General features: G+C 38.7%; 3 protein-coding genes and 1 long non-coding RNA gene across 6 annotated transcripts in view; 1 reads left to right on the top strand and 3 right to left on the bottom strand.

Moving 5' to 3' along the window:
• Positions 1–2,930, bottom strand: part of tmem63c (transmembrane protein 63C) — a 37,918-nt gene extending 34,988 nt beyond the window's left edge. Inside the window, exon 1 of one of the 2 annotated variants that reach the window (XM_013908392.1) lies at positions 2,833–2,930. The gene's annotated coding sequence lies outside the window, so the exon portion shown is untranslated. The remainder of the gene's footprint in view (positions 1–2,832) is intronic. The other variant, XM_013908390.1, reaches the window with a different exon arrangement.
• Positions 2,931–4,872: 1,942 nt separating this feature from the next.
• Positions 4,873–8,855, top strand: zdhhc22 (zDHHC palmitoyltransferase 22). The gene is made up of 3 exons (XM_005724043.1): positions 4,873–4,952; positions 6,665–7,222; positions 7,641–8,855. Exons 2-3 carry the CDS (start codon positions 6,667–6,669, stop codon positions 7,916–7,918), a joined length of 834 nt encoding a protein of 277 aa, XP_005724100.1. The 5' UTR covers positions 4,873–4,952; positions 6,665–6,666; the 3' UTR covers positions 7,919–8,855.
• A 1,927-nt stretch (positions 8,856–10,782) lies between these two features.
• Positions 10,783–16,745, bottom strand: cipca (CLOCK-interacting pacemaker a). 2 transcript variants are annotated; one of them, XM_005724042.1, is made up of 4 exons: positions 16,603–16,745; positions 14,069–14,180; positions 13,499–13,668; positions 10,783–12,385 (listed from the first exon to the last, which is right to left on the bottom strand). In XM_005724042.1, the coding sequence occupies exons 2-4, from the start codon at positions 14,172–14,174 to the stop codon at positions 11,600–11,602; spliced, it is 1,062 nt and encodes a 353-aa protein (XP_005724099.1). In that variant the 5' UTR covers positions 14,175–14,180; positions 16,603–16,745; the 3' UTR covers positions 10,783–11,599. The 2 variants fall into 2 exon arrangements, with proteins under 2 accessions (XP_005724099.1, XP_005724098.1); XM_005724041.1 differs by having other exon boundaries at positions 16,608–16,745.
• A 2,184-nt stretch (positions 16,746–18,929) lies between these two features.
• LOC106456103 (uncharacterized) lies at positions 18,930–19,605 on the bottom strand. The gene is made up of 2 exons (XR_001290244.1): positions 19,572–19,605; positions 18,930–19,474 (listed from the first exon to the last, which is right to left on the bottom strand). It is a non-coding gene; the product is annotated as an uncharacterized LOC106456103 (long non-coding RNA).
• Between the last annotated feature and the right edge of the window lies 1 nt (position 19,606).

The raw sequence follows: 19,606 nt of genomic DNA, 5'->3' as shown, positions 1-19,606 counted from the left end.
AAGACAGTCTGACATTTATGTATGACTGTGAATATCTGATACTCCTCCTTGTATGGTAAGTTTATGGCGGGGTGCTTCTTTGTGAAAGTCTGTGCACAATACATCAGTGACAGCGCTGCATGCATCAGCATCACTGTGATAGACCTCGGAGGAACAGCAGTAAAAATTCACAGCTTGAATCTCAAATAGCAGGGCGCCTACTTTCTACTAAAGACTTCAAAAGAACAAAGCCCGAGCCAACAAATGCTGTGGTTAGATGACAGGTGGAATACAAATGGAGTTTTCGCAGCTAACTGTGGTATCATCAGCCTTTGCTTTGTTCTGATATTCTGTTTGTGTTCAACGGTCTGTTAAAAGGACAGCAAAGGTTTTCTGACATTCTTATTTCCATCTGGCAGTCTGGGATGTGGGGTGGTGGGGCTGAGGAGATGACCTGCAGAAAAACATCAAATATGTGGTGCAGTCACACTCTTTCTGCACTGCATTTCTCACTGTGAGAACCTGCATGACTACCACCATCATCAGCATTACTACCAGAACAGAAAGAGGGATGGTTCACTGGATGACCCGTGTTTTGTGCTACACAGTAGCAATCTGTCTGCAACATGAGCCATTTCTCTCTGATCCCTGACTCAAATATGCATGTAACTCCCATTCATCACTGTATTAAAGGTGGCACGTCAGCACAGTCATCTCTTTTTATTATGGCCTGACATACATAAGGATCTACTTTGTTTTTGTTGTTTGTTTGTTTTTTAACCATGGCTTTATATTAACTGGTTAAATAATAGATATTCAATTCAATTCAACTTTATTTATAAAGCACCAAATCATAACATAACAACTGCCTCAAGGCACTTTATATTGTAAGGTAAAGACCCTACAATAACATCACAATAATGTGATAGGATACAGTTAATCCTGTCGGTGCCATGAGATGTGAACTACATTAGCCAGGTCTTTCAAAACACAGTGTTTGGTTTTGGTGTAGCAGACCAAGAGGTATCACATAATTTGTCTTCTATTTACTCCACCTGATTTTGGTACATTTAACATTTGCAATATTTAAAACTTGTGCAAATTATTGCATGCATGGTATTAATCTTCACAGATTATGCTATGCTTTTCATTTCTGTCTAATCTCAAAACTGCAAAGAATCTCATCTCATCTACTTGCTCAGCTGGAGCTGTCCTCCTGCTCGTGGTGCTGAAACAAACACAAAGAAACAGCCAAACACAAAGTATGCGGAGAAAATGAACACGAGGCTTAACGTGGTTTAAGACTTGCTCTAACATACGTCTCAATATTGTCCATCCCTTTTGCACCTGCTCAGTGCTACACAAGTGCACCATATCCGTATCACTACTAAAAGCCCTTGTTCAATCTCAGCTTAGAGCCTTTTGAAATATTAATGCCTGTGTGACACTTACTGTGCACTCGTATGGATCAAATTTTAAAGGAACAGGATAAAACCCTGCAACTAATTTACATGAAATATATACATATTTTATACTGAAGCAATTGATCAGCTGCAAATTTAGTCAATGTTCTTGTCATCTAGGTATGAATTCGATCACACAAATACCTACTATCTGTTTGTCTAAAACACTGAGGTAAAAACATATAGTTTCTCCCCTTCATTTAAAGCATCTGCAGTGATTCTGAAGTCCTTGATTTTCAAAAACGACCTTTTCACACCCGCAAGGCTTTGTTTACTCCAACCTGTGACACTAATTCTGACCCTTCTTGATATTTCTGAGATCTCTCTGAAAGCGCAATACCTCTATTTATAGAACACGCATAATTGGGAGCCTGGAAACAGGATAGGCCTCTTCTCTAATTAAGGAATAAACAACACTAATTGCCATCATTACTATCATTCATCTGGTGTTATCAAACGTGATGAGATGTGCATATATTGAGTCCTGTAAGATTACGCTCTACATCTTGGCTAAAATCTGAATATCACCATTCTAAATGTATTTTCCTCCCAGGCTCTCAGTAGGGTTTGCCATATTGTATTCCACTAAAATGTCAAAAGTCCATAGCAAATCTGGCATTTTTAAGGCCACCTGCTTTCAGCACAGTCGGGTGGAAATGTTACCAGATGTCAGTTTAGTACTCTGCCCAATTTCCGAAAACAGAAAAAACACAGTGAGAAAAGGCTAGCTTTACTTATTGTAAAAGCTCAATGTACCTCAAGAATCACATTTATTTTACAGGGTAACCCTTGTGTTAAAACCCACATCACATGTAGCAGGATAAGCATCGAATCAACAAGTCACAAGAAGTTGACCGGTATCATTTTTTTCTGTGCGAATCCAACAGAGTCCAGATTGAACAGCATCAGGCTACACAGACAGAGGGTGGCAGCATGAATGGAAGTCTGAGGGGCTCCTTATTTTATTAAAAACGGGCTCCCCAAGTTACACATAACGATGCTCACTCAAGGTTTGCCACGCAGCTAAGTCCACGAGGAACAATCGGGAACAATAGGTGTGACAGAGAGGAGAAATGATGCACCTGGTTTGGGTGTAGTAGTCTGACACGTTGCCAGAGACAGGCTCGTCCTCACCAACACCACCACCACCACCACCACCACACCGTGAACTTTAAGATATTTATAAATAAAGGAAAAGGTATTGCTCTCCGTAATCAGACATTTTTATCGACTCTCGGTTCCCCCGCTTACTGCAGCACTCACAGCAGCCTGCACACCCACCTTCCTTCAGCTCCGTAACTTGATGAAAACGATTGCGCCACTAATAGCGCAGTAAAGCCTTCCGGTTTGCATTTCTATCACTACAGGCACGCACGGCTTTAATATTTACCTCACTCACCTTATAAAACTCCCTTATCGCTGAGGTCCGGCGGTGATAGAGATGCTGCTGATCTTTCTTTAACGCCAAGAAACAAGAGAAACTCCCACCTTCGCAGGGGCCGTCTAACAATTAAACACCTGCTTTGGAGGCGTTAAGGGACCATCAAGCAATGGTGATGCTAACAAAATTTCATTCGTTTTATTCGAAGTTACATAAAAATATATTTGACCAGACATCCACCTTAAAGTTAGCTAGGTCGATTTAAGTGGTTAAATGAATTATATATATTTTTAATGTTAACTTTGAACACCAAATGCACAGTAATCTGAAACTGAATTTTACGTACTCCAGTTTACATCCCACAAATACAAAGGCTTATTCCATTTAAGACAGAAAAATATGTATATTTTACTTAAAAAATACATGTTTTTAAATATATTAAGGAAAAATATTTGAAAACAATTAAGCATTATTAAATTAAAGCTACTTTGTTTTTTTTTAAATATACATTTATCATTATTTCTATATTTTGCATTCTTTATAAAAAAAATCTACAAAAACTTTAGAATATATCACAAGTGTAGATACAAAACAACAACTTTTATATACAGCATTGTTTTGTGGGTACAACTACTCAGTCACTACTCATCTGTCAGTGGGTTGTTGCTCTTACCACACACCATTTAGTCAAAGTCAAAGTCAACTTTATTTGTCAATTCTGCCACACGTACAGGACATTTAGTAAACCGTTTAAATAGTTTTATTGTTCTTGATGATGATGATATTTTTGAAGATATTTTAATATGTTTTATATTATATTATATTATATTATATGTTGCATGTTGCGTATTATGTTTAGTTTAATTTCTGATCACAGGATTCCAGGATATTTCACTGTTGGCTTTGCCTCTTGTTCACAATAAAATTGGAAAAAAATATTTGTAAATACTTTGCTTCCTATGAAGGAATGAGGTACAAAAGATTTTAAAGCTACAATCTAATATTTCACAGGAAAATTTTAAAAAGGTTATATTTATTTACCTGTGCTCCCTATTGCACATGCTTTTATTACTTTATGAACACATATAATATCTCCTGCTTATAATGTTGTATATGTTTTTACAGACAGGTGTCTTTTGAAAAAGAAATCTCAATATCAGTGAGACAGGATTTAATATTAACAATAATCTTATGTTACCTTAAAGGAGAGGTCTCTAGACTAAAGTAATGAAGTGAAAGCTCTTTAGAGACATTACTCTAAGGATACTGAGGATCTATCTCAGACTTAACCTGGTAACAGATATGATGCAAAATGTATTAGTGCTCAAGTTAATTGTACTTTAAATAAAGACAAAATAATAAAAAGAATATTTATTTGTAACAGGGAGAGGCCAATACCTGACTGATAGTGGTCCATTGGGTGATGGGTAAACATGTAGACTTGCCAATGGAGTTATAATTTCCTGTTATATTGTGAGATGTTGAAAATTGATGCCTTTATGACTCCTGCACAACAAGATGTATTTTAGTATGGAGTGTTTGTGAGAGTCATGTCATGTTAACAAAAGAAATCAAATGCATTGAGCTGCCTTACATCCTGTGAGTAAAGCTTATTTTATTGAAATTGCTAAAATTAGCTTATGGACCTCTACGCTAACAGCATGGGACGTCAGATAACTGAGGATACATTGCCACCTACTGAATTCTTTCTTTCCTGCATTGACCCTAAACACTGCAGACTGTTCACATGCTGTAATAATAATAGTTGTTCACATGGAAAGAAAGTGAAGGATTAATCTTATAAAAATGTACTATTATATAACTATATACTTATTGAATGGATGTATATGGAATTAAATATGGGGAATTAACCATGTGAAAATAATAATACTTGTTTTGCTTTGTTGAAATTTCTTTTTTGTCTTGTTAACAGGGACACGTGAAGAAAAAGAGGAACACAGACGCATCCGGACCAGCAGGCGGCGGTAGACAAAGGAGTTAATGTGGTGATGTAAAAACGACGTCAGTGCCTCTCAAAGAAACCTTCTTGTGTGCGTTTGAAGAAGCTCCTGAGCTCCGAGGCTCCGTAGTGCTGAAAGGACAGCTCCTCCGCTCTCTGACATCTGCAGGTAGGCAGATGAAGATGAAATTATGGGGAAATAACATTACTGGCGCAATCATTAACATACTGGAAACGATATAATGTAATTCTGAAAGAAAACAGAACACGAAGGAGATGGATAACTACGGTTATATTATAAATGCTTTCTGTTTTCTGTAGCATCCACAGTGTCGATGCCCTCTAATGAGGGACGTAAAGACCAACTTTTAAATTTGGTCTGCGAGACCGCCCTCTTTCCTTTTCGTCGTTTGCTATCTTTTGATTTGCACATCCTTCAGTGCTGCAGGTTATGCGATGACAGAGGGAGGGATAAGACATTACTGCTATTCTCAGTGCCCCCTGGGAGTCCCCCACCCCCACTTTGCTCAGAAATTAGTTTTTAACTCTAAGCGGCAGGCTTACATTCTCTCTTCTGTTCACATTTCTGCACTGTGCTCTTTGTAAATGGTTTAAATTCAGTGTGATTTATTTCAGGGTTTCATATTGTCAGGTAAAGAGCATTCAGTAGTAGACATAGAACTAAACAGTTATCCCCTGTGAACAACCACTTGGACACAATAGAAAGGAAGAACTACCTGATCTCTCCTCAGACCAAACTGTGTCCTTGGAAGGGTCATTCCCTCCAATTTACTATTATTTAATTCAAGTATCTTAACGTAATAATCTCCCTACAACTAAATGACTTTACTGCTGGATTAAGACTATTGATGCCCCTTAAATTGCAAACAGCACTGCCAATTCTTTAAGTACTTAGCAATCCTCATAAGCTGAGAATTTGTTTTGTCTATTTGCTAAAACTGTACTATAGTATCTTCTGTTTTGGCTGCACGTTTGTGTTTGCATCTAACATGAAATTGGTAAAAAGTGTTGAGAGTGATTCATCATGAATACCTGTGTTTGCATACAGAGACCTATTTTCAGCAAATGCGTGTTTGATGGCACCTCGTGTTTCCTAATGCAAGTTTGTTATATTAAAAGCCTGATTAGTCATTAGAAAAACCATTTTTCAATTATGTCAGCACAACTGAAAATAGTGTGCTGATTGGAGAAGCAATAAGTGCGGCTAAATAAGTGCCTGGATTGGCTGTCTCAGTCTGATTATAGTCTCTAAATTTAAAAAAAGGACTGGAAAATCATCACTTTGTCCTTGCTTTAAGGAATAAAAGTTAATCCATGCAGTAAATTTAAAAAAAAACAAAACAAAAGAGAGAGAGAGAGAGCAAGAACAGATTTTATAAAACAGGAAGTCCTGCTCCCTCCACAAAACTGTGCAAACATCAGGGCCTTTACCTAAAAAAGGATAAACACCCATGCAAGCCAACATGGGGTGGTTTGTAAAGGGAGTATGATGCCCATGATGAGTGAATCTAAACCTCTGACCACAACTGTGTTCAGCTCTCTATGCATGCTCAGTTAGACTTTTAGCACAATAAACTTGAACTAAGTAACATAATGTGCACAGAAAGAGCGGTGGTTGATGTAAACAGGCCAGTTTATTCAATTTATTATCATGTTTCATTTAAAATGATAAATCATTTATGATTCCACAGACCATTAGTTGTGATTTAGACCATTTTGGGTCATTGTTCTTGTTATATTAGATACAAACAAATGTGCTTTGCTTTCAGAAGAAAGAACATTTCAAACTGACCAGAAACTTCTGCGCAGTTACGTTTACAGTTACTTGCACTGCTAACTGTGTTCTTTGCTCCCACACAGATATGTTCACCCGGATGTTAAAACTGAGACTTCTCAACGCTGTAGCACCTGCGTACTTTTTTACGGCTACAGCAGTTACCTTCATTTTTCACTTTGGCTTCTTCATTCCAACAATTTTCCCAAGTCAGGGTACATCACTGGACGGGTCCAAAGTCTTACATACAGTTATGTTCCTTTTCTTGATGTTCAATGCGTTAGGGAACTACATAATGACTATTAAATACCCAGCTGAGAGTGCCAACGAGACTGTGATTCCAGTGTGTTCACCTCACTGCTCAGATAAAGTGGACGCGCACTACCTCCTAAACGGCCGTCACTTCTGCAAACTTTGCAAGAAGGTTATCCTTAAGAGGGACCACCACTGTTTCTTCACTGGAAACTGCATCGGCAACAAAAACATGCGCTACTTCATCATGTTCTGCATCTACACATCCTGCACATGTTTATACTCTTTGGTTCTTGGCGTGGCCTTTCTAACAGTGGAGTACTCTATCTCTTTTGAGAACCCCCTGACCTTTTTGACTCTTCTCCCGTTCTCCACTGGTTACTTCTTCATGGGTGAGTTTTCCATTAGAGCTGATATCGCAGAGGGGACACCAATTAACAACTCAATATTTTTATTGTTGGAGTCTGCTAGAGTTTGCATGATTCCCAAACTGGATCTTGGCGCAGCCTCTCAGTTCATGCATGTTCAGCTAACTTTGTCCTGATTAGATGCCCTTTGCAAACAGAAGGTTAAAACAGCACGGCGGCAGGGCTTTTGCAAAGCTAGGCCACACTAATGATATTTGCTTTCACTGAGATCAAAATGGTCTTAAACTAAGCATTTAGGTCAGTCTGCCTGAGCTTCAGGCTAACAGGTATTACTTGTATATACACTGACCTCATTTAATACTCTTTTCTTTACTACAACCATCCACCATTCTAACAATAATATATGCGACAGTAATTTCTCCTCCTCAATATCTCCTCACAGGAACAATCTCAGGCCTGCAGTTGTTCCTGGTGCTGATGCTGTACGTGTGGCTGGGCATCGGTTTGGTGTGTGCAGGTTTCTGTTGTCAGCAGGTGCTGCTGGTGGCCCGGGGGCAGACATGGTGTCAGATGCAGAGAGGGCAACTTGCAGAGAATTGCAACCCCTGGAGAGCTAACCTCAAGGACGTCTTTGGCACCCGCTGGATGCTTGGTCTTATACTGCCTGTGCAGACAGTAGAGACGTGCTCTGAAGACGCAGATGCCCATAAAGAGGACTGAAGAAAAACCTCATATCGTAACAATAGCTCCTCACAGGTCAAAAAAAGTGACACATGTTGTAGAAAAGGCTGTCTAAAGACCCATGTGGGGAACGATTTTGAACACAGAGAGGATGCTTTTTGACGTTTCAAATAGTCTGTGAAATAGCTGTTAGCACACATTCCTTTAAGGACAGGAGCCATACAAGCAATGTGAAATAAGCGTGTAGTCTAAGTGTATCCTTTAGGTAGCTTTTTAAAAAGGCAATATTAAGACAAATAAGTTGGTCATTTTTGGGAATCCAGCAGTTTTACTTACGCTACTATAAACGCTTGCATCAAAATATAAAGATGGCTTTGCATGCCTTCACAGCTTTGCAATTTTGTATTATTTGACAGCCTGTGCCATGCGGTGCTCTGAGATTATCAAAGTGCAATATTCTTCCACACATCCTATTAAGATGCTACAAAGCGACGTTCAGGAAACTCCGGGTAGTTTTCGTGACAATGACTCTCGTTTGTCGTTAAGGGCTATCAGACAAGGAAGCCGTTTGTCTGCAGCATAAACTGCCGGGCTTGACAATACTGTTGTGACAATTACATGTTTAGCCTGATGTACTCTACTCAAAGTAATGTGACTCAGGCAGTGTGAAGAGGGAATGCTCCTTTGGAAAATGGGTGGGGAAGATGATTAATATCCGATTATCCAGGGTTATTATTCACAATGTGCCATAAAGTCATTTCTTATTTGCTTATAGCTGACCCCAAAGATGAGGTATTCACTACACTGCTAATAATAAGGCGCTCTGCATAATAATATTATTATTAAGGACTTTTCACTGTTTTTCTGTGACTCCAGCTACAAATACACTGCTCATGTCGAACAGGTTTTGGGTTTCAATAAGTATACTTTCTAGAGATATTTTGTCTATTCCTGTTATACCAATAAAAGTATTCAAATCACAGCAAGTGATTAATTATTGTCTTTAATAATGACACACTGGTCTTCCAACAGTTTTACACAAAGCACACTTGACAATATCAGAAAGAAAAAAAAAGTATCCAAACTGTAATAATTTGCCACCCTCCTTTTGCCCTTTTAAAACCAAGGCTGCTTTTGATTCATTTTTAATATTCAGGTTAATTACTAATGTTGGGGTATGCAAATCGTGGTCCTGAAAACAAATCAAAGTGAACCTAGACTTAATATTTAACTTGTGCTTATGATTTCTATACTGTAACTTTGAATGCATTATCTAACCACACTGTGGGTGGTTATACAACTTCAAAGAAGAATAAATCTTTGGAAACCCTTAAGTATATTAAACTTTCTCCCAAATTAAGCTCAAAAAGAAATAAAGAAATCTTAGCTGCTCAAGCATCGACATAACATACAACATTAACTTACCGGTAAAAAAAAAAAAAAAAGAGGTGCAGGGCTTCTGATAAACATTTATATTCACATTATCTTATGCTTATGTTTAGAGGCAACTCAGAAATCTGAGAAATGAAACAAAACAAGCCCACTTCATTGTTTTAAAGTTTAAATTAATACTAAATAATAAGCAAAAATTAAAGCAGGAATGAACATGAGAGCAACAAATCCAAAGGCAACACAGTTATATAGCTACAGCACATCACCTGCTACAAGCTGTAGGTATGAAGTTTCTATTTAATAATAATAATAATAATAATAATAATAATAATAAAAAAGAAGCTTACTTTACCAGAACTGGCCAAATCCGTGCAATAATCTGTTTACAGTATTCACACAACTTTAGTCTTGGTCAGAAACATCATTACAAATAAATAATACTGACACCAAATAAACTTCCATTAAACAAAAAACAAACTGTTACGATTTAGCAAGCCATCTGAACTCTCTGTGAATCAGACACCGTTTGAAAAGACACTTCCTACAAAAGATGCATCAGCTCTATCAGTTTGATTTACCAGTTTAGAAATAAAGGATAAAGAAAAACAAAGATCACAGGAACCTGCTGACTAAAGATGAAAGATGGATTTGATCTAAGAAGTAAATAACCCTCGTACTTTCTCCACACTAGCAACATTCATGCCACGTATAAGGAGTAAACCCCATGTGTCTTTGTATGTGCTGTAAGGCATGCATTAATGCAATCAAGTAGGGATGCACCGATATATTGACCGAACATCATTACGAACTGAAATCAATCATGTGGATGACCACTGGCTTCTCAGCACGTAAGACAACACTTATCAAAGTGAGAGGCCAGCGTTTATCTACAGTGTGGCATCAATTTTGAGCTGCTTTTAATGAGAAAAGGTAGCGTGACAAAGTATGAAAGAATTTTAAACATTTGCAACTTTTCAACAAAACAAAGAGAAAAATAAAAACGTATCAGCCTGGGCTATCGGCTAAACACTGGTGTCAGTACTTCACAATCAGTGCATCCCTACACTTAGGAGTTTGACACAGAAGCCATAGCCCTATTGCAAGTGATACTTGCTATTTTGAAACAGAAGAGGCAAGAAAATTCATTATAGGCAAGGGTTCGAAATACAAGCATGCTTCCTAACTCCCATCTCATAAGAACGGCTGCTTCGACCTCAGCACGATCTGATGTCAGCGTTTTAGTGTCTGTGGACCGATCACATTGTTGCGTCACGACTGTGCAACTAAGAGAAAAAGAGCAAATGACTCTGCCCTTTTCTAACATGCAGTTAAAACTGCAACTGCAACCCCCCTTTTCCCCATAAATGTAGCTATGTAGTTTCATTGCTTAAGCTTAAACCAGCAGTGCAAATTTTTGCCTTCCTCTTCTGGGACTGAGAGCAAAAACACAAACGCTTGTTAACTCATTCACTGCCATTGACGTCTATAGCCGTCAATTGCAGTGAATGAGTCAATGGGTTTAACTCATTCACTGCCAATGGCTGGCAGTGAATGAGTTAAGCATGCCAATGATATCTTCTGCTCTACTAGCCCAGTCACTGTTGACACTGCTACGGGTAAGAAGTATAGGAAATGTCACCACAAGCAGCAAATATAATTACTGCTATCCTGTGAAGATGTTTGGCTGGGCAGATCAGCACTATATGACTGAATATAACCTATTCATCTACCCTGATATGTCATCTATACAGACTTTCTTGCTCTTTACGTCACATTTTCTGAATTCCCATTCTCCAACTCCGTAATGATATTTAGGTTGGAGACAGAAATCCCCTTTAGGGTTGCATCTGGAAGGGCATCTGGAATAATAACTCTGCCAAATCAAACATGTGGAACTACCCACTGTGGGGACCCTTGTGACAGTGGAGCAGCTGAAAATAGCTTTTGACTTCCCATATCACTTCTGCTGGTTTTTCCACAATCCTTTATCACGAAGTTGCAGAGCTACTGCATCCCAACAATGTGACCGGTCGTTTGAAGTGACGGTCCTGGAGTAATATCAATTCTGATGTCGTCAGAACAACAACATGCAATATGAGACAGACCTTTAGTTTTATATCCAACCAGCTGCTCCAAAACTGTCTAATTTCTTAACTTTGCTGCAGAAAGTGATTAATACCTACAGCCTACTGATAAAGGTCTGAAAGCTTAAAGTTTAGTTCAAGAGTATATTTAACACAATTTGTCCACATTTATTAAATCCCCCTGTGGCCTCCTGATTAATCCTCGTCTCCAGATTCAGGACTACTGATTATGTCCGTACATATTTTAAGCTAGGATGCTCTGCGGTTTCGCCCCCCACTGTTCCTTTTCTGTGTCCTGGAGAGAAAGCTGGAGTTTAGTCCAGAGTTGTGGGTTTCCACTGCTCAGAGCCTCCAGCAGCAGAGTCGTCTGCTCCTGAAGCTGCTGCAGCTGGTCTTGGGTGCGCTTATTCTCTTTGATCAGCTGCTTTGTGCGCATGGTGATCCCCAGCAAGCCGGACTTGTTGAGTATGTTGTAGGTATTGCTGAAGCGTTTCTCCTTATTAGTGCGCATTGAGTCCTCATCCTCGAATTCGTCATCAAGCATCCTGTTGTCTCCTGCTAGAGTCCTAAATTCATCTGTGTAGGAGGGCAGGGAGCTGGTTCCTACCTGTGAGGAAAAAGACTTGATAAGCTGCTCTTGACTCTGTGCTTGGTTTGTTGGTGCTTCAAAGTTGGATGTGGTTTGGGCTGTCATCTGCAGTGCTGACAGGGGGCTGGGGGTGCTGTACACCCTGTGGCCATGATGATGCCTCCTCTGTCGCTGGTTATATCCTGCTGCTGTACTCCCCCTCACCCTTGAGGATCCTAGCCTCTTAGTGGGTGTGTCCATGGGATGCGGGGCAATTTTGGGATATGATTTGAGGATGGGCATGTAGCTTTTTGACTGTCGCGTGTTTTCAGAGCCAGTCTTAGGAGAGCTGTTGTTGTCATTTGATAGCATGGGTTGAAGAAAAACCACTTGTGACTGAGGCATTATTTCCAATGGTGAAGGAAAGTTCCACTGTTTTTCTGCTGGAGCTGTGGATGATTGCTAGAAAATAAGAAAAAAAACAAACAAACAGACCTTTAATGTTATAAAACATTTCTTATACCATCTATAATATGGTAGCTGTTAAACATAAAGTGCATGACAGAGTTACAGGGTTATAGTCGATGATCTCAGGGATTGTCAAGCTTCCATTTATATTACATTTAATGTGTCTGGTTAGTTCTGCTGTTGGCATCTCTGCATTATAATAAGATACTTGAGAGGCCTCTCTGCCACTTTGAAATGGATGAATGACTTAAGTGTGTCTGTGTGTTAGGGGGAGGACCTGCTACACTGAACCATCATCATAATATCAAAGTGAGACAAAACAGAAGGTGTTTATATCTGTTGTTTTATTTAAACGAGAGCTCCATGTGAGTGCTTGCCGGGTTCGCTGTTTATCTCACGCTTTCAACTTTTGTGGGTGTATGTGTGTGTTTGTCGGTGAAAGAGGCCACTGTGTGTGGTGAGAGCTTTGTGTAGAGTGGTGAGAGATTTTACACAAGTAAACACAGACTGAACAACTTAGGAGGATTGTAGCCCCCCCCCCAAAAGTTTAAAAAAAAAAAAAAAAAAAGGAGAGGCAGCTATAGGTAATGATGTAATAATGTTTTCACTGTTCAGCTAATAACTGTTCTATTATAAACTCTAATTATGGAAGGCTGAATCATCATCAAACAGTAGCATTATTGCTTTTGGTGTGTTTGGGGTACAAAGTATGACTTACTGGGAGTGGATATTATTACCTCAGTGAGTGCACATTAACCCACCACCAATTCAGCAGCATTGATATCACTTTTGCTGATCTCAGAGGATAGCACAATTGAATTATAAAGAAAACTGCCCAGCCCCAGATTATACACAGTCTAAGGAAAGTGTTAAAACACAACATTACCCACAACATGCACAGACAGATCTGAATGCTCAATTTGAGTTAATAAACTCCATCCAAAATTAAGCTTTTAACTAATTTCTCTAAAAGTTCAGAGTACAAAACACTCTGAGCCAAACAATGCTCCATTGAGCACTAAAGCTCAAAGACAATATAGCAATAAAACACTCTAAGAGTAAAGAAATACACAGTAGTCTGTTCAGACAAATATTGAAATATTTTACCTGCTTTAACACGAAGTTGTTCATGATGATCATTGGAGACAGTCCAGTGTATGAACCTCCCATCACAGCCACCTGTGGACCAGTTGGCTCCTGGCTGACTATTGACCCATTTCTTGCTGCATCTTCAGAGTCAGTCACTTCGACTGTGCTGAGGTACTCCGAGCTAGCATCTGAGAGGACAACACGACACATATATGAGGCTCATCATGTTTAAAAGAAAGGCTTCTGCTCTGCGTGGAAAAACATTAGCTGTATGAAAACAGTGGCAGATGTAGATAAATATCTGTAGCGTGTCTGAAAAAGGATACTATCATCTTAATGTGAAGGGCTAAATCAAATTCAGGTCAACCCCCATACTGTAAATAACCTACATAGAAAATGTGACCTAGATCTCCACATTTGATTAGGGTCGACCTTGTTCATGAACTGATACATTATTTGTAATTATATAAAGGCTAATTATATCCCAGGTCAAGACACGTGTTCTTTCAGACAAAATCAAGAATATTTTGGACAATCACAAGACTTAAAAGGCATGCTAGTTTTTTTTTGAATGTAAGCAAATCAAACCTGAGAAGCCTGAATCTCTTTCCAGGTCTTGTTTGCATGTTCCAAGGTGCGATGTCCGGGTGAACGGCAGAGTCCTGTGACTGCCTGGTTGATTAAACCGGTTCATGATGGTCTATCCAGGAGAAAAACAAAAGAAAAAAACAAAAACACATGGACAGACGAAGTTAAATAACTGCAACTTAATTTCTCCAGGACAGTCTTATGCAAGTTTGTGATACAGTTTGATGACATTTTTTCTTTATTTTTAAATCCATTCTGTGACTTGGGAAGGAGAGAATATTAAATATCTATGAGTAGTAGGGCTGCCACAAACGATTATTTTGATAGTCGACTAGTCACCGATTATTTATGCGATTAGTCGACTAATCAGATCATCATCCACTGGACGTAAAACTACAGCTTATTGCACCAGCAGCATCTGCTCTTATATAACTATCATTACAGCTTTAAGCTTTTAAGGTGCTAACTAAAAATAAAGACAAGATGATAGTTTATTCAATTTTAATGAAATTTGCAGATTGTTTTGGTAAAGTTTAATAAACTCCTTGCTATCTAAAATATAACAGGACACCGGAGTATATTCTCCAGCATCTCACACTTCTGATAATCAGCTGTCTGCTTGACGTTTATTCAGCTGTGTAAAAACTATAACTTTAATCTCAGCCAAACCGATTTACTCAGGAACAAATAAAATACTAAAAAAAAAAAAAAGCCAAACAACAACATTTTTAAGTTATCTAAGTGAATCATATATATTTAACCTGAGTCACGAAAGACGGCGGTGGGTTTGAAAACAATTTGCTGGGAGTCCGGTGTTCTCACGGCGCTAGTGACCTAGCCCCCGGCTAGCTATCGAGCTAGTGGGTAATAGATGTCTCCGAAAACGTCGGAGCGCTTTTGAAAATATGTGGTGTCCTGATAAACTGAGCCGATATTTGAGGTTTACACAGCTACATTCTCGCCTGAAAATATGTTAAACGTTTATTTTGTGACCCAGAAAGAATAATAAGAGTAATATTAAAACTAACTAGCTGCCTCCATTGTTGGAAACTAAGCTGGGCCGCGCTATGAATTCTGGGACACAGCTGCTTCTTCTTCTTCGGGGTTTAACGGCAGCTGGCATCCTTGTACATGCAGTGCTGCCATCTTCTGTTTCAGTCCGTTATTACACTCTTAAATCCTGCTATTATTCCTGCGTCTTTTGCGATCTTACAAAGCTTCAAACGACGCGTCGACTATTAAAGCAGTCGTCGACGATTTTGATAGTCGACGTAATCGTGACTAGTCGACAAATCGTGGCAGCCCGAATGAGTAGCATGTCCATTTTAAAACAGTAATATTCCATTTCTTTGGATTTTTTTCATGACAGGTGACACATTATCCTATTTGGCTATGGAAGACATTGAGACTTTTTAAAGATCTTTGGCTACAGACAGATGGGTCACAATGATTGTTTTTGCTAATAATTTACACATTTTAAAAACCTTTATAAACTACAATATTTAGGCCTTAGCAAACCTACCTGTTTCACATGTCATATCTTACGTGACAATCTAGTTATATAAAATATAAATTAGGAACAAATAAATAAACAGCAGCCAATTATAATTGTAACAATCACAAGATAAAGGTGGCCACTCAGACACAGCAGGGCCAAGGCTTCAGGTTGTTCCCTTAATTTGTCCTTGCCTATAATTTTTTCATAGTAACTCATTACTATATACGATTTATAGTGTATAATGACTAAAAGCACAACAGTCACAGTATAAACACTCACCTCTAGTTAATACGTAATCTGTCTTTTTGGAGCTTCTACTTTGAATTGTTTACAAGACTGATCATCACTTCACGTTTCAGGCCTGTACTTTGCATTCATACTGTACATGACTGTATTTATTTTTCAACATACTGAAAAGAGCAGGCGCACACCCACAAACGGGATTACGTAATGTTTTAAGCTGCATAATAAACAGATTAAAACATCATAAAAGCGTATTATTATCTGCCTTACGTCTCCCATTTTACAAACTCGAGCTGAACGATTGGATGAAGGGCCTGTGACCCTCCCACAACCACTCACTGCGATGGCTAGTCATGGCAAGACACACTTTAAAAAAACAAAACAATGTCGTACTTACCCAGCAAAAACAACAAAAAAAGAAGTTAGTGCAGACAATCATTGTTATAAAGCTGGGATGCTGACCAGTCCAGCGTTTATAACTTCTTAACTAGCTACAGCTAGCATTGTTTTGCTATACACGCAACTTTGTCAACATTGGCCGTTAACGTCAAACAACGTACGCGACACAAACACACACACACACACAGCTTTAGGGTTACACAAATGTGCTTCTGCAATAACAAAATATGGAAAGCAACATTAGCTGCTGTCTGTATCATCGACAGTATGTTTTATCTGTTTACTATTCATTTAGCTGGGTAACGCTAGCTGCTAGCTACCGTAGCTTTAGATCAGAACTCTTGCTATCACGAGATCGATAAGCAATATGAGTACCAGCATAATTTCGACAAACCTTACCAAGACGTCGTTTGCTTCAAAGCGAAAATCCGACTTTAGTAGCTTGAAAATATGTGGCTAGTTAAAGCCACCCAACTCCCGTGTTGCTAACGCCAGCTCTACTTAAGTGCTCTACAAAATAAACGCCCTCCACGCGGTCTTACAGGTAAACACAATTACGTGCGCGCATTCACGCAGATATGGTTTTAAACAAATCGGTGACAGAAAAACATTTTCATTTAAGTATTCATGCTGTGAATTAGTTTGTTATGGAATACATTTCTGAAAGTATTAAATAATAATCTTTTTTTTTTTTTTTATCTTTTTTTTAACAAAAAAGCACAAAACACATCTGCAACTTTATTGTCTGTTACGGCAACCTCCTGGATAAGTTTCTAAAAGTAAGTAAGAGTTTTCAGATGATGGGGTTATAAGTCCAGTTTTTAGTGGTTGTAATTTAGGTGGTTTTAAGAAGTGTACTTTTAAGAGCTGTGACGGGAACAACAACTCCCTGTGAGACACTATTAAGGGCTTTAATAACCTGATACATAAAGGTTGCTACGGAAACGGGTGAAGTACATGTTTTATTCTTGGGGTTGGCGAAAGAGGAGCTTGTTTTGAGACTCATGCTCTGATGGGGTTACGCACACGACTAGTTGTTTAGGCTGAAAAACGTCTTTTTAAAAAAATCTACCGTGTTTGATATTTTAGCCTACAAATGTAAACGGCCTATCATATAGTTTGCTATTATTTGTGATAATGTGAAACAGATTAAGACTGCCAGCAGTTGGTACATCTATTAGGATTGCCTACTGGTATATAATTATTGAATGCAACTGGAATTACTAAACAATTACACAAGACAAGCTGACAATCATAACAGTTTTATTACAAAATAAATATTTAAATGAAATAAAACACTACGTCAGTCAAAATGCTATTTTTACATTTTCATAGATTTTCTTTATGTGATACATGAAACAAACAAACAAACAAACAAACAAACAAACAAACGCCATTTAACATATCTACGAAACTTCATCCCTTCCATGTTGCAGTGTTTCTAGAAACAGAGGATGACACCTGTGGTGTGGGATTATGGGATTGTTGAGTCACCAGTTGGACACAAGGTTGTGCTGTTCAGCTGCACACAGCATATGGGATGAACATTTGAGACCGTAACTAATGCTTTTACATGTGGGAGCTCAAGCTTGGAATCTAATAAAAAAAAGATTTTGAGGGCTTACATGATGTTTTAAAAAGCAAAAATAATTTGTATTCAAGCTTTCCCCTGTTGCTGCAGCACTCCATACAGTGCAATTACTTTTAACCTGTCATAGCACTGTTTTTAAATTTCAACTTTAAGAATTTTTATTCCGTAGACACGCCGGTGAGCTGTCTGGAGTGTACCCTCTTTCCTGTCCAAGGTCAGGGACAGGCAGGCTCGAGCCTCCTCCACAACCATTACTTTGACAAGTAGATAAGACAATGTATACTGGATATATCCCACTGGAATACTTAAATCTGAATTCACATTTCACTTATTTGCTTACACCACAGTAAGAAACATACCACACCAAATATTCCACGGCATTCAAAGGAAGCCTTGTGGGTATTAGTTGTATGGTCCTTGATATGTTTCAAGTACAGGCACAGGCAGAGTGAAGTAGTGTATCATTGAACGTGCACCGTATGTTATGTCCTTGTGACTGACACTCGAGAAAAAATGAGTGGTTTGCCAAAAACTGGGTCCAAGCCTCTGATGTGCACTGCTCCTCTGTACAGTATTTAATTCAATCTGCATACCTCAAATACCCTCCTGAAGGCTCATGTATTGTCATAGAACTGCAATCTGTCTACTGTGAGCGACTAAACAAGCAACGAACGCATGGGTATTTGGTCCTGAGTTGGAAATGCATGATGGGCGAGCTGAAATATCCGAGGATGTTTTGATCAAAATTATAAATGAAAAAATTGAAACGAGGAATTTCTACTCTTGCAAAAACATGTGTGCTACTCAAACATAAGTGTATTCATTATTTTAACACGAATGTGCCGGTTGCCGTTGATCTCACCACACCCACTGTGCATCCATATGTTCATTTCAGATGAATGGGCCAGATAATCAAGATTAGCCTCTTGTTAGGAGAACATCTGTATGCTGGATTCCATAAATATGGAAAGTTTGAAGTTTTGGGAAAATCTTCGCTTTATGAACATTTCTGCTAAATGTTGTTTTCCCATTCAGGTCACATGATGCTGTTAAAGAGTTTGATTTATACACAACAAGCAATTACGCAACAATGGCTTTTGGAACAGATCTCAGATATGATGATGATCTGATTGCAAAATACTTTAATATAGAGGTTTAAAAACACTTTCCATAAACACTAGAGGGAGACATTTCCTTATCGCATGTACAAAGAAGTTGCACATCAAGTCCACAAGGTGTTCTCTGGTCCAACTATATTAATAAATATAGACTTTTCTTCTTTTTTACATGTGTAACCTTCTTTTAAATACCAAAGGATTTGACAAATAATAACCGATACAGTAATACCTAGCATAAAAAGAAGACATCAGTCTGTTTGTTTCTACATTGCACTGGCTCCCAGGGATGTCCATTGTTTCAGGCTTGTAACAGCAGTGTTTCCACCAGTCAAAACGCACTTCCTGTTAAACCTTGTCGTTACAAAAACACCCTGCCCATCAGCATAAGGGCATGTCAGCAAATCAACCCAGCTGTTTGAGTCTCTTGCTGCAGACACAGTATTGATAGATGAGTGAAGGAGACTTTTGATGCTCCCACTGGGCTGGAAACAAATAGTGAGCCACACTGCAACAGGGGGTTGGGTCGCCACTGCAGTTACCTGCGAGGAATCTGGCACCTGTAGAACACAAGTGATAACGTAGCCTCTGTTAAAAGCTGTAATAAGATAAAATGGTGGATATGTGAACGTTTTCTCCCCCCCGTGTGCCCCTCACCTGTCACATTCCTTCTTTTTTTGTCTCTCCTTCCT

This window comes from Pundamilia nyererei, unplaced genomic scaffold, assembly GCF_000239375.1.
Source record: "Pundamilia nyererei isolate P.nyererei 1_Seehausen unplaced genomic scaffold, PunNye1.0 scaffold00010, whole genome shotgun sequence".
NCBI lineage: Eukaryota > Metazoa > Chordata > Actinopteri > Cichliformes > Cichlidae > Pundamilia > Pundamilia nyererei.
The sequence above is the reverse complement of the archived record's forward strand: the minus strand, read 5'-3'. Positions and strand labels throughout refer to the sequence as shown.

Excerpts from the sequence above, each read along its gene's own strand:
- zdhhc22 (XM_005724043.1), top strand. The coding sequence starts at position 6,667 with ATGTTCACCCGGATGTTAAAACTGAGACTTCTCAACGCTGTAGCACCT. Across the intron at positions 7,223-7,640 it reads CACTGGTTACTTCTTCATGG|GAACAATCTCAGGCCTGCAG; the intron begins GTGAGTTTTCCA and ends ATCTCCTCACAG.
- cipca (XM_005724042.1), bottom strand. The coding sequence starts at position 14,174 with ATGAACCGGTTTAATCAACCAGGCAGTCACAGGACTCTGCCGTTCACC. Across the intron at positions 13,669-14,068 it reads AAGAGATTCAGGCTTCTCAG|ATGCTAGCTCGGAGTACCTC; the intron begins GTTTGATTTGCT and ends TTGTCCTCTCAG. Across the intron at positions 12,386-13,498 it reads ACAACTTCGTGTTAAAGCAG|CAATCATCCACAGCTCCAGC; the intron begins GTAAAATATTTC and ends CTTATTTTCTAG.